Source organism: Nematostella vectensis, chromosome 6, assembly GCF_932526225.1.
Source record: "Nematostella vectensis chromosome 6, jaNemVect1.1, whole genome shotgun sequence".
Classification (NCBI taxonomy): domain Eukaryota; kingdom Metazoa; phylum Cnidaria; class Anthozoa; order Actiniaria; family Edwardsiidae; genus Nematostella; species Nematostella vectensis.
In genome coordinates this window covers 4,125,250-4,148,418 of record NC_064039.1, presented here as the reverse complement: position 1 = coordinate 4,148,418, position 23,169 = coordinate 4,125,250, and the positions used below count along the sequence as shown (strand labels likewise).

General features: G+C 40.4%; 2 protein-coding genes across 11 annotated transcripts; both read left to right on the top strand.

Annotated features, from left to right (window-relative positions):
* Window positions 1–740: 740 nt before the first annotated feature.
* Window positions 741–2,215, top strand: LOC5502643 (polyadenylate-binding protein-interacting protein 2). Its single transcript, XM_001623756.3, has 2 exons — window positions 741–1,154; window positions 2,010–2,215. The coding sequence occupies exons 1-2, from the start codon at window positions 834–836 to the stop codon at window positions 2,067–2,069; spliced, it is 381 nt and encodes a 126-aa protein (XP_001623806.2). The 5' UTR covers window positions 741–833; the 3' UTR covers window positions 2,070–2,215.
* A 384-nt stretch (window positions 2,216–2,599) lies between these two features.
* LOC5502641 lies at window positions 2,600–22,777 on the top strand. 10 transcript variants are annotated; one of them, XM_032370920.2, is made up of 8 exons: window positions 2,600–2,894; window positions 5,610–5,706; window positions 9,569–9,606; window positions 17,297–18,560; window positions 19,053–19,417; window positions 19,675–19,784; window positions 20,202–20,366; window positions 20,962–22,777. In XM_032370920.2, exons 4-8 carry the CDS (start codon window positions 17,458–17,460, stop codon window positions 21,199–21,201), a joined length of 1,983 nt encoding a protein of 660 aa, XP_032226811.2. In that variant the 5' UTR covers window positions 2,600–2,894; window positions 5,610–5,706; window positions 9,569–9,606; window positions 17,297–17,457; the 3' UTR covers window positions 21,202–22,777. The 10 variants fall into 10 exon arrangements, with proteins under 10 accessions (XP_032226811.2, XP_048585450.1, XP_032226810.2 ...); XM_048729493.1 differs by having other exon boundaries at window positions 5,610–5,796; XM_032370919.2 differs by lacking the exon at window positions 5,610–5,706.
* The last annotated feature ends 392 nt before the right edge of the window (window positions 22,778–23,169 follow it).

Sequence of the window (23,169 nt, the reverse complement as noted above, 5' to 3'; positions counted from 1 at the left end):
TTCTAAAGAATAGAGAATTTTTTTTCCACTATAAACTGGTAAGCCACAGGATACCCGGTGAATGCCGCCTTCTGCGGTTCGAGGCAAGAACTTTCCCGAATCGAGTAATTTTGTGACACTCGGGCTCCATCAGACAGACAATCGTGACTGATGACGAGTATTGGGGATGCACTCACAAGCGAACGTGCCATAGAGGTCACGTTGAGCTACCAACGCGTGCGAAAGAAATGGTTAAAACGTGAGGCATACAATATCTGAAATTTCATTTAGATGCCATTTATATATTCTAGATATTTAGCGATTATTCATCATACATTATATCGCGTGTTATCTGAGTTTATTCTAACCTAGCAGACATTTTAAAATTAATTCATCAACATACGCGTAAAGTGAATTTGGAGAGAGTAACTCATTCGTTTTCCTCAGGCAATATTTACAGTTATTGAGCTCCGCACTCAAAAAGCTAATCCAATTTCTTAAGTTATAAAAAGCTGCTTTATATCATAACGCATGAATTAAAAAAAAACACATCAATAAAAAATACGCTAGATAATGTTGTAATGTCGTAGTTCTCTAGTTGATGCGTGAACTAACACACCTCTCCGCCTAACTGACGTGACGTCACAACACCCAAGGCCCGAAACCGGAAGAGATTGGCTTACATCACAAAACCCATTCGAGTGTTATGTTATGTGGTTGTCAGTTTACTGATCCCTGATTGGTCGAGTGACAGGTGATGTGCGAGACCGATCGAAATATCCGCAGAACAACAGACCGAGGCACGATTTCACTTGACACATAAAACTGCAGAAAAGAAGCTTGTATAGGTCAGTATGGAAAAGCAACCGAAAAATAACGAGCCAAATCCCTTTGAAGATTACATGTGGATGGAAAACATGGAGGATTTCGATCGACAAATCGAGGAACAACTTATCGAAGAAGAGTTCATTAGAAACTGCATCGAACAACTTCTCGAAGATGAGGAAGAAAGAGAAACGATGAGCGCCACGGAAATCATAGCCCAGCAAAAGTTCGAGAGCATGAAAATTAGTAACCCTAGTCCACAAGTGCCTCAACAACAACGGCGAAACGTCTCGATGAACAACAATTCGTCTGGCTATCCGCGATTTGACGCTTATAGCCAACGAGTTCTGGTGGGTTTTTGTTTTGTTATGCTGGTTGTTCGTGTCCTTTGTGGCTCTACACGAGTCGAATTTTAAAGAATTTATTTGCTTAAACGATATTTGGTTTAATATTTGAAGAGATATATTCAATATTTCGAGCTGCATCTACCAAGATTTTCGGCTGATCGATCGTTTTCGGAAAACGATCGCGATGTTTTTATCAATTCTCATGACAGAGACGAGCGAACGAAATCTTTCGATTCAGTTTGATGTTGAAAACATATTCATATTCATTTGTTCATCTCTTTTGTCTCTGTTTTTACATTTTTGGACGGGGTTTTTATTTTTTTTAGAAAGACAGTAAGTTATGAGTTATTTTTAATTATGTTGTTTTTGTTCATGTTTTTTAAATGCAAATTGTTCTGAGTGCTAAGTCCCTTGGGTCGAAGTTTGAATAAAGCGATTACCTTTCGGCTTCCTAATTACATCGAAAATGGATGCTTCTTGGCGGTTCCAACATTTTTCTTTACTGCTTTTAAGTTGCTCTGTATGGTTTTAGTCAAAGCTCCTAGGAAAAAGATAAACAAACTCGTTTGGATTTCCCGCCATGTCAGGCATGTCAGAGAAGATAGACTCTCAAAAGCGAAAAAAAAGGCGGCTGTTTTCTTATACATAACAAATGTGTTGCAATTATCAAATAATGACCAAAAATCATATTCTATGCAATCACCAAAATGCAGGTTATAGAACACAAACTAAAAATAACTACATTATAAAACATGTAAATATTAATTTACATATTTTATTAAAAGTTATTGTTAAAATGTAATTCTAACTTTTTCTAATTATAATTTTCTAATTAAATTTTTTCGTTTTCTTTTATAGAGTAACAGCAAGCTCAACCCAAATGCCAAAGTCTTTGTACCTGGAGTAAAAACGGCATAGCTGTAGAAAAGGGCAGAGATGGCAATGTTTTCACTCTGTTTTTTGTAAATACAAGGGATATTCTCATTGAAGATATTGTAAATTGTTAAGGTGGAGTAATATGACTTTACCTAATTAGACAGAATATTAAACATTTTTATTCAGCGCTTAATTGTCAATGAATTTGTCAATCACCTTTATATAGCGGGGGGGGGGGGGGGGGGTCGACATGGGAAGACCCTCCCTCCCCCCCTGCACGCAGCTATATGATAAAGTTGTTGCTGGAGGTTTTATCCCTGGTAGCTCAGTGAGCAAAACGCCTTTACGCCATATATCTAAATAGTCTGGGGCACTGTGTTTTTGAAAATGACTGTATACTATACTTCTGGTGGTACAGGAATTTCAGGTGCTATTTATGTTGATAAGGTTTTCGACAGTTATCACGTGGTCTTTTTTAAGCAAAGAGGTCAGTAGGCAGCAATGTACTTTTTTACTATTGTGGCTGGAAAAATGACGTGATTGTTTCCCGTCGTCGAGGCAATCGTTGAGCAATTTTCACCGTCACCTCGCTCGCCACTAAATAGAGAGACGTTCGGGTATCGAACGATAATCCAGTAACACAGAACCTATTTCCTTGATTTGATGAAAAGTCATGGGACCAAAGTTTGAGTTATCGGGGTTGAATTAGGCCGAGGGAAACGAAAAACAGTCGAGTTAGCGGGAAATTCGAGTTCATGATTTTCGAGTGACCGCGAACCTCAAGCAGTCACGTGACCAGGACTTGCCGTCGCGTTTGAATGAGTTTGCCGTTTGAAGTTCACGTTTACCCATTCTAGACAGCTAGAGGTAAGTCATTCACGGCAAGGTTTTTCGTATTCTTGAACACCGAAATCTCACATTTAACACAAAAAGTTAGCTTTTTCTGTGAGCTACATAGCGCCACAATTCATGCTTCTTGTTAAAGCTGTTGCTTCGAAGAAAATCGTAAGCTTACCGATGCAAAGACCTTTTTTCTTCACAGTTGTTATAATGTTTTTACATGTTTAGGTTACGGAAGCCCAGCGGGGCCACTGCCCTATTCGGTTTCGGATTTCCATGTTTTGCAAACAACATCACGAGTTTGTATTTTGCTTTCGCGGGTTTGTACTTTGCTTTTCCTAGTTTGTATTTTGCTTTTGCGACTTTGTACTTTGCTATTGCGAGTAGTTTGTATTTTGCTTTTGCGAGTTTGTATTTTGCCTTTGCGAGTTTGTATTTTGCTTTTGCTAGTTTGTGTTTTGCTTTTGCGAGTTTGTATTTTCCTTTTGCTAATTTGTAGTTTGCTTTTGCGAGTTTGTACTTTGCATTTGCGATTTTGTATCTTGCTTTTGCGAGTTTGTGCACAGGTAGCCCAAGCTCTTTATTTGTCCCTATCGGTTTTACGGTAAACATAGGGCGAAAATTTCCCTGCTAGCAGAGGCCTCTTTTCTCTGTATTTCGCTGGGCTTGGAGTTCGCGAGGAAAAGATACCTCTGCCATGGGTCGAAACTGTTTCTGTTGCGCATGCGTGAGCGTTAATAAGCGACCGACGTGCCAAAACCCGTACCATCGCGCGAAAGCTGTCAATATGCTTTGCATTGGTTTAGTCGGAAATCATGAATCAAACTCCGGTTAGTTCTCCTCTCCGAAAAAAGAAAACAACTGTTCAATTTCAATCACCTACAACGTCACTAAAAAGATTGAACAACAAACGCAGCAAAGACGAGTTTTGTCTTGTTTGTGGGATTAATTTCAAGACATCTGGGCAGGCGAGTTTCTTTGATGTAAATATCGCACAGTTGGATTCGAAAAAAATGTTACAAAACTTTTTGTTAAACTTTGATCAGCTATTCCCAGAAGAATATGCAAAACCTGTAAACGGAAGATTGACTCGTTAGTCAAAAGAGAGAAAATTCTGAATAAAGATAAGGCATTGAATGGCTTCTTTTATAATTCGTCGCGTGATATTTCTACGGAAGACGCCGTTTCGAATGCGGGCTTATTATCCCGCAGCGGATATACGTTTTATGCATGCGCTAGTCATTGTGGGCTCAAATAGTGTCCAGTAATTAATGAACGGAGCATGCGCTCTGGATCTCGTCCACGATCGTGGACGGCGGTTTGATCAAACGAACTTGCGACCCATGGCAGAGGTATCTTTTCCTCGCGAACTCCAGCCCAGCGAAATACAGAGAAAAGAGGCCTCTGCTAGCAGGGAAGGCGAAAATCAAAATTAGTGAAAAATAAAAAAAACAAGTTGTTGAAAAGACGTGTGTAGTCTAGTGCTGTGTTTATGTTTAATTTTTGCGTGTTCTTTGGTCGTATTAAAGCGCCTTTTTTATGATTCACGATTTGAAATTTTAAACGAACGAAGTGAAAGGTAGGAAAGTAATTTTGGACATACCTCACGTTCCGTCCTCAAAAACACACTAGGGTGATTTAGATCCACGACGCCGGCAAGAGGACGCCGCCTCGCGCACGTTCGATTGCGCGCGCACGCCAATTTTTGCCGGCGTCCCGTCCTGAAGAGGACGAGACGCCGGCTGGCGCTTCGTAACGATCATATCCCGAAGTGTATCCGAAGTCAAATTTTCCCAGCAAACCCCGCGGCAGATCTTACTTTTTTTCTTTTTTTTCGACGTGATGACAAGTAGCTACTCGCACATGCGCAGAAGCTACAATGATGGAGTCTTGGGGTTCCTTTGGTCCCGTCATGCATCAAACGCCAGTCACGCGTGAACTTATTGCCAACATGCTGGCAGGTTTGCACAGGGCTAAAGGCTCCTCGGAGCCAACTCTTTCATAGTGCACTAACTTGTTCAACACGATCAAAACCTTCTGCCACGATACAACAGTGTACAGTGCATAGTATCCAAAAATATTGGGGGAGGGTCACCTTATTGCCTTACATAGCTTTTTATTTAACGTTTTATTTTTATGTATAAGTTTCTTTTTTTTTTTTAGTGGTCACGGTAAAGAATCCTGCATTCTGGCTAATAAAGCGGTCGGGAGATTCCTGTATCTGCCCTAGGTCCGAGAATCGATATTTTGCGCGCGCTGCTCGCTCTGGCGCTGAAAAAAAAAAAAAAAAAAAAAACAAAAAAGTTATTTACTGGGTTAAGGTCGGTCCGTATCGTGAAATACCGTGACCTGGCCTTGAAAATACTGACCTCGGCCTTCATTTTCAAGACCTCGGTCACGGTATTTCACGATACGGACCTCCCACCCGGCAAATAACCCCTATTTCTTTTACTTCCTTTTCGGATTTTACTTTCTTTTTTAAGCGCATTTGATCATCATCTCGTCAAGAGGTTGATTGACAGAATTGATTTTTTTGGGGGTGGGAGGGTCAGTGCCCCTCTCTGCTACGGCGATATAACGCGGTCAGTCCCGTAATAAATAATCAATTAAACCATGAAAATACTTTTTTTCTTTTTAAATATTATAATCTGCTTTGAGTTGAATATCTGGCATAGCACAGACCATCAAAATGTAATATCTCCCTTCGTTGAATTGGATCTTGAAGCCTTTTTCTGTTTTCAGCAAGTTTCAGCAATTTGAGCGGTACCCTGAAGTCACAGATTCTTTCGAAATGAATAGCCCGCCCAAAAAGTGTTAAGTAAACTATGCAGGACCCCAGGTGATTTCCTCAGAGTTTGTTTACAATATCCTACGCTAAAAAACAAACTCGATCTCAATAAACGATCTTCATCAAGTCGAGAACAACGATGTGAGTGCAATAATTTCGAGTTCCCGTGAAACATATTTTTTTAACACGAACACACTTAATCGTTTTTCTTCATTTAGATGAGATCCGTGTCAAATGACAAATCAACCTCAAACGTAAACACATTTCCTTATGATTTTTCTTTCGAATTTATCACACATAAATAAAAAGAATATATTGTATATGTCCTCTGATGATCATAGGGCTGATTTAGATTTCGCTATTACCTCCCTGATCCCTCACCAATAATTTTGGTAGATTCTTTTATTAAGATCATAAGACAAAATAGAATACATTTCAAGCAAATTTAGCGTCAAATTTTATCAACCAAGGGTATACCCTGGGTACCAGAGCCAAAATGCCACTGGACGAGAGAAGGCTGAAGGGTATGAAGCCGCCGAAAAAACATTTCTTACCTTGGAAAAATATAAGTTAGCTTAGATTTCCAAGGCACGTGTTTTTGCAAAGATAACTTCAGTAAGAAAATTCTTGATAAAGAACCTTTCCCGATTTAAGTCACCATTCTAGATGATGAAAAACGCAGCTTTCACGGGTACTCCCAGTCTCTCTCGTCTCTGTTGTTGTGGAACAGCGGTTCCCTGTTTGCGGTAAACTGGTAAAACCTCGATCTAAAGGTCTCTGAGACAGAAAATTACTCCAAATCCTGTCCCCTTTCTTTTTTGCTTGCTGAAATGGTTCATTTTAAATGGGGTTTTATCCACGCGTTTGTTTTGAGCCGATCGTTTTCCTCAAATGTGTTAAAAAGAGTATTGAGCAGATATTTTATGGCACATTATCACCACATACCCAATTACCAAACAGTGCTTTGTTCTGATGCATAATGCATTAAAAGTTAGTGAATTGAACAATTTTCAGGTAACAGGACACCATGCCAAGGTCATAGTATACGGCCCCAAAAATCCCTCAAACCCAGCCTACATTACGCCAAATGTTGTAGCCATGGGTATCACACACATTTTGACCTGGAAGAAAGAAATTGGCTCCAAACAAGCTCGTGATAAACGCCCGTGCTTACTTTTTGTTTTATTTAAACTAGCAATGACTTTTTGATATACTTACCCTTAATAAAAAATCCCTCTTCTGAAATTTACAACTGACAGAACTCTAAGAGGAAAACAGAGTTTCACTTTCATCTAAAATAACAAGCATTCATCCTTTAACAATTTCTATGAAGGGGTTGGCTGAAGGCGGAAGTAAATAACAGAATGGGCTGTTTTCCAGATGATTTAAAGCGAGGCCTGAAAATTTGCTTAATTGATTTCTCACCCGAAAAACCGCCAATTTCCATGGCTGTAGCGTAAATAAATCTAAACTTTAGTTAGCATAGTTTCGGAACCGATATGAATCTAAACTAAGTCAGCAACTCTGAACGACCGCCATCTTCAGACCAACAAAGTTTATTGCAAGTGAGTTCCTAAAAGGCCTGTTTGTCCCGTTGAAACTTTGCTCGGCTGAGAATCAACGTTGTTCTAACGGTTGTATATGTACAACTTTGCTCCATATGGACCTCAAAGCAGCACTATGTGTGTCTGCAAATTTAAAAGAGGAAGATCTGAGGAGTCGATCGAGAATCAAGTCCTCAGCTATCGTCAACTAGGCAATAGATGCGCGACCTCCCCCCAACCATAAACCGCCAAAAAGTGGTTCCCTTTTCGAGGAACACCCAAATATTGGTTGTTATATATAACATACATTATGACACGCCTGCCCTCAGCAAATCCTGGCTAAGCACCCGGAAGGAATGATCAAAAGCTCCGAAAGAGCTGTAGCAGGCCTAGAAATATTGGAAGAGTGGGGGGGGGGGGGGGGGGGGGGGGGGGCACGGTAGGGGGACACAGCCACGCCCTTACTGGTCATTTATGATTTTTTAAAAAATCAATCCCCTATCAAGGATATAAGTTATACTTTTCTCCCGAAGAAAAGTGAAGCCTTAATAATACAAAAAAGGATTTAGTAAGCTTTCGACGTTGTTACTGTTTTCGCTGTCCCAAGTGCATTATCCAGAGGCCAAAACTGTGCGAATAAAACACAAAACTGGACGCATTTTTGAAAGCTTGGATGCACTTAAAATAACACTATATCTTCCCTAAGTCAGCCATCGATGGTTTCTAACACAAGGTAATTTTAAAGACTCTCGAATCCACAGTACGAGCAGGGTACGGAAACACGCCGATCGCACATCCTGAAGAGGCGAATCTAGCTTTTCGCTAAGGAGGGGGGGGGGGGGACGGGTCATTGACAAAGCGGGGAGGGGGTAATGTTTTTGTTACATATGGCTTTCTGGCAGAAAAGGGGGGGGGGGGGTTAAACCCCTAAACCGTCCCCCTATATCCGCTGCTGCCATGGAGACCCGATATGTGCACGACTATATCAACACATAAAAGAGAAAAAAGTAACCTTTATGTCTACAAGACAACCCCTCAAATCATTGCAGGTTCAACAGCTTTTTATTATTCAATCATTTAGGACCGAGGTCCGCGTCTTATTGATAATTGGTTCATGTCCAAGACTGAGAAGACTTCGCACAAAAGACCTTTTTTTCAGAAATTGGCATTCTAAACCTGAACTGTGCAACTTATCTGGGATCAAATAATATAGGTCTTGAAAAATAATTTCATCCTGTCAAACGTGACATACTGTCATGGCGAATATAACGCTGTTTTCAATCAGCGTGTTTCACTATGTGTTTCAGTAATAAAGAAAGGCAGGTTGCGGTGGGGATTTACATAGAAGACTCAGCAGTCTTAATACTAAAACCAATAAAATCTCTTGCGTTTGTAAGTTCAGCAAGAAGTTTTTATATCAATAAGGATCTAGGGACAACAATCGAAAACTCAGTTAGCAAGACTGAGGTGTATATGCTGGTATGGCTACCTGCAAAGTAAGTCTGTTGATAAACGCTTATGTGCTGGACATTATCTGTATTGCGGAAGCCGTAGACTTTGGATATAATATTAGAAATAGAAAGCCTTTTTTATTATTCTTTAGTATCAACTCAGTCATTTAAAATAAATCAGAAGAACGTTTTTCAATTTAGTTTTTCATCGGGGAAGAATTTGTTGTGACATTCGGCTAAAATGTTCAAACGATCATTAGTCTTAGGCAATGAAATATGTTTCAACGTTAGACTCCCCTATTTTTCGCCGGACGAAAAGATTAGTAAATCGTTTTCTTGATTTGTATTTTGTCCTCGAATTTTGAGTTGAACCTACACTTCTTTCCACCAAAGAATAAAATGTGTCACCCTAGCTATACCAGGGATCCAGGATTAGTGGAATCATTATCAGTCAATGGTTTATTCACCATGTCGATACTGATTAAAAGAACCAAAGAATAAAACGTGTCACCCTAGCTATACCCTAGGGATCCAGGATCAGTGGAATCATTATCAGTCAATGGTTTATTCACCATGTCGATACTGATTAAAGAATCACTCTATCTTTTAACCCTAAATTGTCGATACACTAAAAAAGATATTTTATTTGAAAATACCTACGCAGGTATATCCGGAAACAAAACGAATGATAAGTATTTCGCTAATCTATAATAGTTTATATTAGTCTTCTGGCACCACGGTGTTACGTTTCATTGTTTTATTGTATCCTTTTTCGTAATGAAAAATTTAATGGTTATACATTCACTCATCGAATCACAAAGGTGCTAGGGCATTTGGATTGTCTTGATAGGGTGTTAGAGGTTTTTCGTTGGGCGAGACGTTAAGACCAATGCACTCTTTATTTCTATTACATCTCAGAGCTCACGAGCAAGGAAATGAAACCATAAACAAGCTGGGTGAGTAGTCGAATACTCCTTTACATTGTTTGCATCATTTTTTTGTAAGGTAATCAATATAAAAATTCGATGAATTCGTTAGAAAACTAAAGATATTTGCGTGATATTTGCAACTCATTGTTCCAGGAAAGGGCTGAAAGCGCTTCTGATTCACAACAAAAATCAGGAAAAAAATGCGTATAAATCGAAACAAAGTGAATACTTTATCATTTAATTTGACAAGGAGACAAAAGTTTCCGTAATCGACTGCATAGCATTGTTTGCCTCTATCGGCACCGTAATGGCAGAAAATAGAGAAACGTGCGCTCAATTCATCGAGGGTCGTTTTATTTTTAGCTACTAGAAGTGCGCGACCTTCTTAAAAAAGAAAATAACGAAAATCGACGCAGATAGGTTGCTATGGACCCACAAGCTGAGAAAGTTTACTTTTTGCTGTGTTGTGCTAAGAGCCCCAAAGAGTTATGGTAGAAATACGTAATGGTTTTCTGTGGGTAGCGAATATTGCGCTAGTTTGTGGTCGGTACATTGGAAAGGCAACAATTGAGTGCTTATTATTGTTATAATGGAATTTATTAGTCGCACCTGGAACAACCCTGTTCATTCGTCAAGGAAATTGTGGCTCTTTTCCTTGTTGCAAAAGCAAAAGCAAACGCAAACATTAGTTGGTGTAACAGATGATGAAACATGAAGTGGGTTGGTGTATTGTATTTCGTCAATTTTCCTTGATTGAAATTATATCTGCTCAGTCATCGACCAATCGTAACCACAAGGAGATTTAACGCTGGTAAAAGTGCAGATGTTAGGCATTTTATGTATAATGTATAAGCCTTTAAAGATGAAAAGAATTTTCCATCACGTAAACTATATCCTTTCCTATTTATTTTTCGTCTTTTCGAGTGTTTTCCCATCGCATCTTTTTTTCAACCAAACCTTATTTACTGCTTGCTATCATTTCTATCAATTGGAAAGGGTTTTAAACACCTTCAAATGTGTTCTTCGTGGATAGCGTCTTTCGTTAAGACTCCGTTTTTAGGATCAGACCCGCTACACCTGGAGGGTGATGTATGTTTCTCACTGTCAGCTTTTAACATTTGTAAATATACCCTCTCTTATGCGTCCCTCCCAATAGAGAATCGCTGAATCACAACACCTTTTTAGAAAACTCTAGAAATAATTGTACGATTGTTGAAAAAATATAATAGAAAATAATGAAAGATTGATCGCAATCTTAAGTAAGTAAATAGCCCACCTCAAATATGAGGAAATGACATTACTGATCGTGGCGTATTTCCTTCTCGCTTTATGATGGTTTGGTACTCTATAACTCAAGGTAAGTTTTTGTTTTTACGTCGCACTCATAACTTGACTTTCCTAACAGAAAAGTTCACAATATGCTCTGGAGTCTTCCTAGCGCTTATTTTTTAGCTTTGATATTTTAATGAAGAAAGGGGCAGTAACATACAAAATGGAGTTATAGAAAACATCATGTTAGCGTTAATACTAAGTAAATTCTTCAGAGTAACTTAATAAATGTTGAGAAGTGATAAGCAAATGGTGATAGCAACTCGTAAAATATTAGACTTTTACGACCTAGGAAAACGCTTTTACGGATTTCGAACCCCCTCAAGAAAAATTCTGGGTACGGGCCTGGTTACCACTACATTTTTTATCAAGGACAATGCGTATTATGACTCACAAAGTCAAGCTTTCTTTTAAGAACAACGCTTGATTGATGATAGTTCTTTTAGATTATTGTCACTACACAACAACCAGTGATACATTAAGGCTGGATATTATTTTTGATTTTTTTGGGATCTCTAAGAGCTGTGAAACACCTTGACGATTGAAATAACTTAGGCTGCTATCTTGGTATGTTCAAGCTTTATTATTTATATAACGCAAAAGGCTGGGTTCGCTTATATTATTTGAGCAATTGTCGTAACGCGAAAATAATGCTGTCGCAGCGTCACTAAATGTTTGACTTATATTTGAAATTAACCGTAGTAACCTATGTATGGGAAGCACTTATTTAGTTTGTGCTCTAAAATAACTTAAAATCAAGCTGCGTCAGAGCGTCTGCCCTGAAGAAGTCTTATTAAAGATGAACATTTGGCAGAGTCGAATACCAGTTTTTGGTGTATAATATTATATATATGGATAAATACAGTAGCGGGAAAAACTACGGTTTGGAGTAGAGGGAAAATAACAAATAGTGGAAAAGATCGCTTATTTTCAAGTATAGACTTCTTCTTTAAATAGGTCTTAATTTTAGCTAAACCAACACTAACAGTAACAAAGAACAAATATAGGCAATCTTTTTAGAGTTGAAGATTTATTAACGAAAAAGACATGCCTCAATTTTAATGGAGGATATTTTGAGGGCTCACTTTTTTTTAAATAAGCAATTATGGGGCTCTTGTTTCGAAGAGAGGACTTAATAAAAGCTGTATTGTATTTGCATAAGGGGGGCGGCACGCAATTTGGCACAGAAAGCGAACGAAACTCAACAAATGGTCATTGTGCATTTAGCATTAGTGACACTTAAATTCCTCGTCCAAAATAATGACCAATCGAGTGAAATACCGAGCGGGCACCAGGCCATTAAATACACGTTGACATCGGAACAAGCATTATTATATTAGAGAAAAAAGCAAGTGGCCGATTATAATTAAAACATAACACTATTTGACTGTTTTTGTGACCACGGAACAAAACAATATTTAAAACTATTTAAAATAAACAAGGTGTTAGATGCTCAAGAACTGAGAGTAAAGAGCCATTTGTTAAGGTGGCGCATAAGTTAGCGTTTGTTTATCTTCATTAAAACCTCTATTAGCCGTGTGTAAAAAAAAAAAATAACAAAAACGTGCGTAAGCATACATTCATGAATATTTCACTAGGGATGCAAACATCTTTATTTTTAATGACATAATCAATATACCACTTAGCCATCGATGGTGGTAAGAGGGAATGACGAATGCTTGACTTTCTATAATAAAAATGAAAATGTTATTTGCTATTAATAACCCGCGACAATGTGTATCTTGCGTCCAGGGCATCTTACTCGAACAGCGTATATATAAATATATATACCGCTGACATAGCAGTCTGCGGTTTCCGCCTTTGTTTACCACAGGCTTCCCTCTGTGTCTTTTGTTACTTGTACCTGCTTTGTCAAAACCCCTGATTAAAAACTTGAAAGAATGTTCGGAAAAAAATATTAGTTAGTGCGAAATTAGATTGTGTGTTTAACGAAATTGCGGGAGCTCTATGGAGCCGGTATTTTATTTAGTTTAGTCGAACTAATATAAAATTTCGTTGCGGTGACGTGCACGTTGTTCCACATACCCCCAAATAAAAACAACGGATTCTATTGCTTACTCACTGGATGTTTTAGATCTATAATTGATTAAGTTAATCAAGTCTCTGTCATTGGAAGGAATTAACGATAGTATGTCGTACTGTGGGTATACAAAGTCTCACCAGACCGACAAGCGGGCGATCAGCGAGTTGTCTAGAGTGTCTCTTTGTTTTCAAGGATTTCTAAGTGATGAAAAAATGAGTTGCTGAGTACAGCCTCAAAGCCCAAAAGTAAGTGGTTTGGATTTCTTCATAAAAGCCCATTTTATAGATTAAATATTATACGTGTCTTAAAATGACTTTTTGCTATACTCTTGGAGTCTGTCTTTTCCCTAATTGTTTAAGTGACGGTCCTAATTGAAAGTAAAAGATGGGGATTAATGCGTTGGTCGTATTAAGCTACAGAATTGGCTAATTTAAGAAAAGACAGAGATGCATGGCCTCAAGAAGTTGTATTTTAGCTCCTACTAGTAAAGAGTGCGTGTATTCAATAATATATCAAGGCGGTATGGATATTTGAGAAAGACAAATTCAGACAGGTGGATATCTCTATAGGTATAGGATATAGGTATGGGATATAGGAAGTTTCTTGTATTATTTGGGGGTTGACTTATTTAAGGCCTGGTATGGGCATTTGGTGTGATGAAAGCGTGTGAATTCCGATCAAGGCATTGTCTTTACCAGCGGTCTACTGAATTGTTTATACCACAGGTGAAACCACAATACGCGTCCTCCAAGCATAAAATGACTCCTAAGCATCCTTTTTATTAAAGTAAAACAAGCGCGTACATAGGGGGGTGCGCAGGCAGCGGCGTAGCCAGGATTTTTAACAGGAGGGGACCCAAAAGGCCCTTTCAAGGCATTTTCTCCTGTATTGTAGGTAATGTCTCATACATTTACTGTATTTTTTGCTGGGGGCCCGGACCCCCTGGGCCACCCCCTGGCCGGTCGCCCCTCAGCCAATCCTGGGTAAGCCTTTGTTAGTAGGGCAAACAAGAGAGGATAGATTTTAACAAATTATTTTCCCAAAGAACTAAATATCAAACAAAACTCGTACAAATACATGACCCCCACTTATTCATCGACTAATTTGTGCACCTTTTTGGATTGTTCACACGCATAAAACACCTTAAAACACATTGGATGACAGCAGTGTGATTAATTTTGACGGGTATTTTACTTTTGTTTCCGGAATAGGCTGAAGCTTAAGTTTCAGCTTTCAGTATATAAAGTAGGATTTACCTACCGATACAGTTTATTATCAGTTGAGGGAAGGGTCATTATTTAATGTGGGGGGGGGGGGGGGGGGGTGCGATTTTTTAGCGTCGATTTGGGGGCGGGGAGGGTCTCAAATTTTGATACAGGGTTTAGGGGAGGGCCTTAGGAGACTCATACGAGTCTGGAATTTGCTTTCATAACTTTCATTTGCTTTCATGACTTTCATTTGCTTTCATGACTTTCGTATGTAAACATGTTTGAGTTGAAAAGGAGCTAATGATGCTGTTTTCTATTTAGGTTTTAGCAATAACGAGCATTTCATTTATTTGAAAATGACAAAATTTCCACGGGGGAGCATGCCAGACCTATACAATTTATCTACACCCCTGAAAAATGGACTCGAAATCAAAACTTCTCCTATTTTGTGGTGTTTAGCCACCCCTACGTCAGTCTGCCTGAGTTCCCCCCCCCCCCCCCCCCCCCGCCTTACACAATAATTTGACGTGCGAAGGGAGGGGCGCGGCATCTGTCTCCCCACAATTTGAATTTGAAACAGCGACAGTCAAGGCCATATATTCCGGTTAACAAAATATAAAGCATTCTTTGCAGTGCCCAATCCCCTTTCTTTGTTTGTACAGCACGGCACCGTGAAGAGTGCTCGTTATTACAAGTGGGTTTCTACATTCGCATGTGAGCAACTTCTTATTACAGTTGTGGGTATTTATTACATTTGTGGGCTGTACACTCATGCGGTTATGGAATTTGCTAGTGCTGGAAGAACGTGCCGTACGTTGAGCATCTCAAAACTAGAGTATAATTTCAATAAAGTAACCAATACGCTATTTTCAGCTTTTTGTTTTTGTTTTGGGAGGGCCTTAATTTTTGTTCCCCTTTTTGGGGGAGGTTCACCATTTGCGTGCTTTAGATTGGGAGAGGGTTGAAATTTTTGAACCAGAAAAAACTTAAAACATAATCAACTTAGCAGCCCTTCCCCTCCCCCCTCCCCCTCCCCCTTCCCCCCTCCTCCCTACCCCCTCCCCCTTCTAAACAGGCGTCCTCAGGGGCGGACCATTTTGAGGGAGGGGTTAAAAAATTATCAAGCAACTGATAGAGGAAAAAACATCCCTGCAAAAAAAAAAGTATGAAATAAGTAATAGAGCCGAAACCGAAAGTTGTGAAGAAGAGATGCCAGAGAATAATGAATCATCAACTGGATCATCAACTCGGACATTTATTTTTCATATTAAGACTTTTTTGTTTATTAATTTATTGAATATTTCGGGGTTCTGAAGGGGGGGGGGGGCACCAAAAAAAGGGTTTACAATGAAAAGGGGGCTCTGGAATTTTCAGGTGTCTTGAATAAAAATCTCCCCCCCCCCCCCCCCCCCCCCCTCCGTGTATTTAATTAACACTCCCTAAAAAAAGGAAAGCTTTTATGTTTCGCTGGTAACAAGGTAGCATTTACAAAAACGTGCTTGGATAAGCCGACACTAATACCTAAACACTGAAACTAATCGAAAGAGAAACTATCATTTCTGTTTTTAAAAATCATTATTAGCCTGAGTTACAGCTTTACAGGCTTCAGTTTCGAGAATGCATTTTTAAAAGCCATCGCTACAATTTCAAACACTATATTTCTGTTGCCCTGGAAAGCAGAATGCTTCAAAGAAGTCATTTGCTATAATTCCACCAATAGAGGCTAGACTGGGGTCTTAGCCTGTCTTAGCCTGTCATTGCAAGTTTACTCTAGGCTCTTTTCTAAAAGACAGCGGTTCCAACACCTGCTCTAAACTGCTGTATCCTTTTATACCGGACCATCTCCTAAAAGGTGAAACAAGCACTATTTAAAGGTAAACATTTTTTGTCTTGTAATAAAAACACAATATTTTATTTCTATTTAAAAATCCGTTGCCTGGTTTACTGACTTTGCGTGGCAATTTATCAATTTTGTATCTAGAAATAGATAAACATATATTCCTGTATACCTTATCTATCTTTTAAAATAGGGGACGTAAGGTTCGCAGAGACCTTAAAGAAGCCAATCACGTCGCCATTTTATGCTCTTTGTTCAATGTGGTCACATAAAGCATCCATTTGCATCGTCTAATTCCAGCGAGTAACCAAGATAATTTCAAAAAAAATATCGTCAATAACGTATAAGACCTCATTCGTAGATTTTTGTTTTTAAGTTTTCTTGCAAATAAACAGTTGCATTTTTCAACTTTAAATCATAACATAGGAGTGGTTGATCGATATTCGGCGGAGAGTCGAGGGCGGCGCACACGCAAGATGTCAGCACGCGCTACCGCATTTTTATTTTAGCACGCGGAGAAATACAACGTGTGTGCTGGCGTCATCCCTCCGCCGTCGGTGAATCTGAAGTCCCCTTTAGGGGATCTTAGGTATTGAAGGTGGGTAGAGCTGCCACGTGACCTACTTGCTTTAGCTATCTCATGAGTGCAAAGAGTTGAAGGTCGTGTCACGTGAATCAAATACATTACAGACTGTTTTTCGAAAAACGAGCATTTGGAGCAGCTCACGAAAATGCGGCTTAATTTTGCGAGCAATTTGCAAATCCTGAGAACCATTATCTACCCCTAAACATGTTGGTATTCAATATACGTAACATACACTTAGATCTTTGCTAACGATTAGCATTCAACTAGGCTTTTGGAACTAAATTGAATTAGTATAGAAATGGATATCAGATGTGTATTTAAGTAAAAGAGAAGTGATAAAGGAAAACACATGCGAAGGTTTTTTTAAAGGTCATCGCTTACGCATTAGTCCGCGAAACACTAGATTGTGGCCTCTCAATCTGTGAAACACCTCCCTCTGTAGAGCACTTCCCCGTCCAAAGCTCGTAGGTTTGCTAAGCTATCGTTTAGCCCATGCATGGAAACACCATTTACGTAAATTGCACCCGTATTTAACTACACACTACTTAAGATCATCTATGAGATCATCTATCGGGATGTCTATCGAATGTCGATACTGGTTGCTTTGAGCGCCTGTTTGATAGTCTGTCGCTAGTAGTTCGCGTCCTGAAGCAATCTTTTAATGAAATATTCACTCAAAACCATGTACGACTAATGATAACCTTCATTTTCAGGTCAGGAAAGACTCTACGCATAAACAACATACTGCGAGAATGCCGTGGAGAAAAACACACTAGTCAGGAATTATATACGAGAAGCTTGCCGTTAAACGGGAATGTGTAACGGGAATGCGTGACAGGAATGTCAAGTGACGTCACGTGCATCACGTGAGCTAATGGGGCGCATCACGGTGCGATGGGTCGTTACCAGGATAACCGTGGTGTTTCTGGTCCTTGGGGTGTTCCAGCTTGTCACGTACATCGGGCTGGACGGTTCTGTGCTCCGACACTTAGAGTGCACAAACCCAGCTCCGACTACACGGAACCCTGGCAAGATGCGGGAGGACCAGCGCTATCCTACCTTACCAGTAGTTACGAAAACACCTGCGCATACAAACGCACCCATAACAAGCCTACACGACTCGCAATTGGCAGATTCCGAGAGACGGAAATTGGCCGCGGATTTGAAAGGACTGGCGCTGGCATTGATGGAGACTCAGAGAACTGTTGTGACGTCACTTCCTGTTTATCATCGCATGGGTGAACACGTGACTTCGATAAATAGGATTCTGGACTCGATACACGTGCGGCGTGTACAAAACGCCAACTCGTTCAACCCAGCTGAAGGAAGAACAGGGCAGGAGAGAAAACGAGAACAAGAAATTTGTCCCGAAACATTCCAAGGGAAGAACCTAGCCCATGGGTACCCGTGGTTCCGTACGGGATTCGCGCGGGACAACTGTACAGACTTTAAGCCGATTAATAGACTCATCACTATAATACTACACCTACCTGGGAAACAACAAAAGCCCCATGTAGAGAGGATATTGGCAAATATCGCGAAGTATTACCCGGGTATGAGGGTACATGTTATGACAGACACCAAGCTAACGCTATCTGTTTCTAATATTGATATTTTATTAGTACAAGGAATCGATGACTCAGCGCAAGGGGCATTATGGGACAAAATGATCAGGACAGTCAATACCCCGTATGTATTTTGTGCCAGCAACGTAACACACTTTGATGACGATATCGATCTCGAGAGATTAGTTCGAGAGTTGAGTACCAACGAAGAGGTGGTCATCGTTGGTGGGAGTCACAGGGACCAGAAAGGGAGATGGGATATCGGCTGCCAACAAACTTTGTTCCGTAACTGGACGATGTACCACCGAGGAGGGTACTATTACTCCTTCCAAGACTGCCTTGTATGTGATTATTTGTCCGGGCCATGGGCGGCTAAGACGGACGTTCTACAACAAATTGGGTTTGACGAAAGGTAGGGGACGTCAGATCGCTGTTGTGAGTCAGTAACTCCATAAAATTTGCTGAGGAAAGCTTTCTTGGATTTTTTTTTTTTTTAATGGATGAATATTACTTTAAGGTACAATAGACTAAATGGAACGAGCATGATAAAAAAAGATAGCGCTTAGAGAGGTCTTTTATGTGTGTAAAATCTTAGTTATGGCGCATTTTTACCGCATATATTTTTCTTTCATTGAAAAGATTTTCATTATCTGCATCATTTCATTTCTTAGTTTTCCTCCCTGTGGACAATTCCTTTTATGTTCTGGATCCTCAAGCTTTTCATCATCAACAGCTCCAGCATACTACAACAAATTGACATACTATCACTTATGCTACTTGTATATTTCTTATATCCAGAATGTTCATTTTATGACTTCTTTGCAGCTGACTTGTTCCGCCTTTCGTTGATACCCCCTAACACCAAACATTTGATCGTCCCATTCTATTCCTCGTATTTTCCCAGTCTTCCAGGCGGAGCATTTCATGACCTGTTTTGGCGTCTCAAGCGCTCAACCCCTCGCCGCCTCTCATTATCCTGTCCCGATGTCATGTTCAACATCTACACCTCACCCGTTTCCGATCAAGCCTACGTGGACTTTGCCCGGAAGTGGGATATCAAGAAATGGCTGGATCCTGATGGTAGGGTCCGGTGGTACGGGTGCAGGCGTGGCCACGAGTACACGTCTTCAAGCAGTACTTGTAGTTTGACCAAGAGCTTGGCGGTGCCCCCGTGCGATCTGGAGAACCTCGCCGACGCCATCAAGTTTGTCATGAAGGAGTGTGAGAACGCGGGTTTATTCTGTGAGCTTCAGGAAGGCACACTTTTAGGTGAGCCAGAATGACCTGTCAGCAAGTAAATGGGGGACCTGGGGAATTTGAGCGCTAAAAAGAGGCTTGACAGGTCGGCGTTAGTTTCTTTTTTTTTTTTTCATCAAATTTATGATGAATTACCGACACATGACAGCTCACACATCTAGTGCAACACATGACTGGCCTTTGAGCCGCAAGCGGAGACCTGGCATGTAGTTGTTCTAAAAGCTCCCAAAGAAACAAATTAAAATGATTTATCATCTTGTATCTAAAAGGTGCTGTGAAGCTTAACAAAGTTTTACCATGGGAACGCGACGCGGATATTACCTTCCTCACAGCAAACTACACAGCGTTCAAAAAACTTGGACCGAAATTCAAAGAACAGGTAATGTGACGTGAGTGACTCAGCATATTACGGGAATAAATCAGCAATATTTTGCTGTAACTCGTCTTTATTAATAAAAAGACATCATTTGCCATCAGCACTGTTCCGCAATTCGTAGCTTCGGTTTTCGTTCGGGAACGCCTCGTGTATATTCGGAGTGACAAGGTTCTCAGTGGACTAACTTGATTCCATTCGTGACTAGCACATAATGGTGGATGATCGAATACCAATATAGGGAGACTCTGTAGTCCACGCCAGTTCTGATGTCGTTCTTATTTATCAAAGTAACGTGCACATTTTGGGCAGGAAGACCACTTGTAGATGCTAGAATAAGCCGATGAAAAGAAATATTTGCTAAATTTGATAAAAAAGGGGTTAGTGAGATCTTAGTTGTACTAGTTTGACTGTTTCTTTTAGGGTTACTCAATAAGTGATGATGATGCCTCTCTGTGGTGTTGTGTCGACGGGCGACAAGCAGGTGGCAAGTTCCGTATCTCGACCTCGCGGTTCACGATAGAGATGTACGGTCAGCATATGATGGAGTCTGAGCTACTGGTGGCCAGCGGTCAACAACCCACCAAGGTATGCGTAACAACCCCGGCGCAACTCCCGCAGCAACACAAATCAATTAAAGCTCCGACGACAAATTACTCCAGTCCTCCTTGGACTAACACTGCATCCAGGGTACAGGGGGATCCTTCGGACTGAAATTTGAGAGGGAAAAAAAATAAAGGAGCTAAGATCCGCAATATTAGCTACTGCCATATATGTTTATCGCGAGGTTCTCCGGAAAGTACTTGGTCCGCCTAAGGGATTCAAAACTTCAAAGACCAGATATAAACAGGGGCCTCATATTAAGTAATTTACTTACACAACATCCACATACAGTCTGCGTAGCCAATATTAGCTGAGTGCGGCGGGGGAGGGGGTGGGTGCGTTGATTAACTTTTACAAAAAGAGTAAAAGGTTTGGTATCAGCTTCAGCTAGAAACCATTATATTACGCCAGAATTGTAATGTGCCGATAAACAAAAAAAAAAGTGTAAAGTTTTACTTTCAAAGAAAAACAGTGCTATTTTGAAGGATTGGACGCGCCACCTGCGCCTACCCCTAAGTTCGCGCCTGAGCACTCAAAAATGGTCGCAATAATGACACACTTTTCCTTTCATTTCTTTAAGGTGGACTTTGCTGGGATGTTAGTCAATGTGGTCCGTAATCCGGGCATGTACGCCCGTAATCGCTACGGTCCGAACCACTTCCGACACGAGGAGCACTGGATGGATATGGGACGGGAGACCGGCTGGTCCTTCTACAATCCAGGCAAATTTACCAAATGCACTGAACCTGGTCATTCCGCTTGCCTGGACCAGTACCCTGCTGATGGTAACTTACAGTTTAGTGACTACACCACCATGTAGCACTTTGTCTGGTCAATTATCCTGGACTACTTTAGTTGGTAACCTACAGTTTAGTGACTATACCACCCTGTAGCACTTTGTCTGGTCAATTATCCTGGACTACTTTAGATGGTAACCTACAGTTTAGTGACTATACCACCCTGTAGCACTTTGTCTGGTCAATTGTCCTGGACTACTTTAGATGGTAACCTACAGTTTAGTGACTATACCACCCTGTAGCACTTTGTCTGGTCAATTATCCTGGACTACTTTAGATGGTAACCTACAGTTTAGTGACTACACCACCCTGTAGCACTTTGTCTGGTCAATTGTCCTGGACTACTTTAGGTGGTAATCTACAGTTTAGTGACTATACACCACCCTGTAGCACTTTGTCTGGTCAATTGTCCTGGACTACTTTAGATGGTAACCTACAGTTTAGTGACTATACCACCCTGTAGCACTTTGTCTGGTCAATTATCCTGGACTACTTTAGATGGTAACCTACAGTTTAGTGACTACACCACCCTGTAGCACTTTGTCTGGTCAATTGTCCTGGACTACTTTAGGTGGTCATCTACAGTTTAGTGACTATACACCACCCTGTAGCACTTTGTCTGGTCAATTGTCCTGGACTACTTTAGTTGGTAATCTACAGTTTAGTGACTACACCACCCTGTAGCACTTTGTCTGGTCAATTGTCCTGGACTACTTTAGTTGGTAATCTACAGTTTAGTGACTACACCACCATATAGCACTTTGTCTGGTCAATTGTCCTGGACTACTTTAGTTGGTAATCTACAGTTTAGTGACTACACCACCATGTAGCACTTTGTCTGGTCAATTGTCCTGGACTACTTTAGATGGTAATCTACAGTTTAGTGACTACACCACCCTGTAGCACTTTGTCTGGTCAATTATCCTGGACTACTTTAGTTGGTAACCTACAGTTTAGTGACTATACCACCCTGTAGCACTTTGTCTGGTCAACTGTCCTGGACTACTTTAGTTGGTAATCTACAGTTTAGTGACTACACCACCCTGTAGCACTTTGTCTGGTCAATTGTCCTGGACTACTTTAGATGGTAATCTACAGTTTAGTGACTATACCACCATGTAGCACTTTGTCTGGTCAACTGTCCTGGACTACTTTAGTTGGTAATCTACAGTTTAGTGACTACACCACCATGTAGCACTTTGTCTGGTCAACTGTCCTGGACTACTCTGGGTGGTAACCTACAAGTTAGTGACTATGGTCAGCTTGCCCAGGAAAGGCTGTTTAGCGATCGTTGTGTGGTTTGCTTCCAAAATGTCGCTTGCTCTACAGGATAGGGGTGCAATCGGACTCTGCAATTCCCTTAGTCTCCCTTAGACTTTTTTATTACTCTAATTCTTTAGTACTTAAACAGGCTATTTTAGTGCCTGAATTTCATAGTACTTGTCTTATGGTCTAATGGTCTCTTGTATTATGATCACCAAGACTGTGTGTAACATTTACAAGTCATTTGCGATGAAAGACTTTTTAAAGTTATATTATAATGGTATTTAAATGACTGTTTTTTAATAAAGAAATAGGCGTTGTGGTGTCAAAACTTAACCCAGATTCGAATGATGGAAGCCCCGGCCATTTTATCAAAAAAGGGCCGAGTATGAAGGTCCCTGACTTTACGTGTGCTCAGGTGGACAACTGTTTCTACAAACATCATGTGCAATTTAGCAAAATTTGTTCAGCGTCTGAAGTTATCAGTTCATAATAGTGCTGGGGATCCATCAACCCTGCCTCGTTTCAAAGCGACTCTGGTTAGTAAAACAAATTCTCCACACTATGCATCATGGGCAGGGTAAATGGCGTTTCGCCGCGACCTAAAATTGGTAAAAAAAAAAAAAAAAAAAAACAAGAGAAAAAGGTTGCCGCGGAAAGCATTCTGGGAAGGCTTAACACTCGCGCAAAGGATCACGGGAAGAATTCACCTAGGGGTCTAGACAAAA

Coding starts and splice junctions, on each gene's coding strand:
- LOC5502643 (XM_001623756.3), top strand. CDS start 834: ATGGAAAAGCAACCGAAAAATAACGAGCCAAATCCCTTTGAAGATTAC. Junction 1,155..2,009: donor CTTATAGCCAACGAGTTCTG/GTGGGTTTTTGT, acceptor TTTCTTTTATAG/AGTAACAGCAAGCTCAACCC.
- LOC5502641 (XM_032370917.2), top strand. CDS start 17,458: ATGGGGCGCATCACGGTGCGATGGGTCGTTACCAGGATAACCGTGGTG. Junction 18,561..19,052: donor CAAATTGGGTTTGACGAAAG/GTAGGGGACGTC, acceptor GTATTTTCCCAG/TCTTCCAGGCGGAGCATTTC. Junction 19,418..19,674: donor TCAGGAAGGCACACTTTTAG/GTGAGCCAGAAT, acceptor TGTATCTAAAAG/GTGCTGTGAAGCTTAACAAA.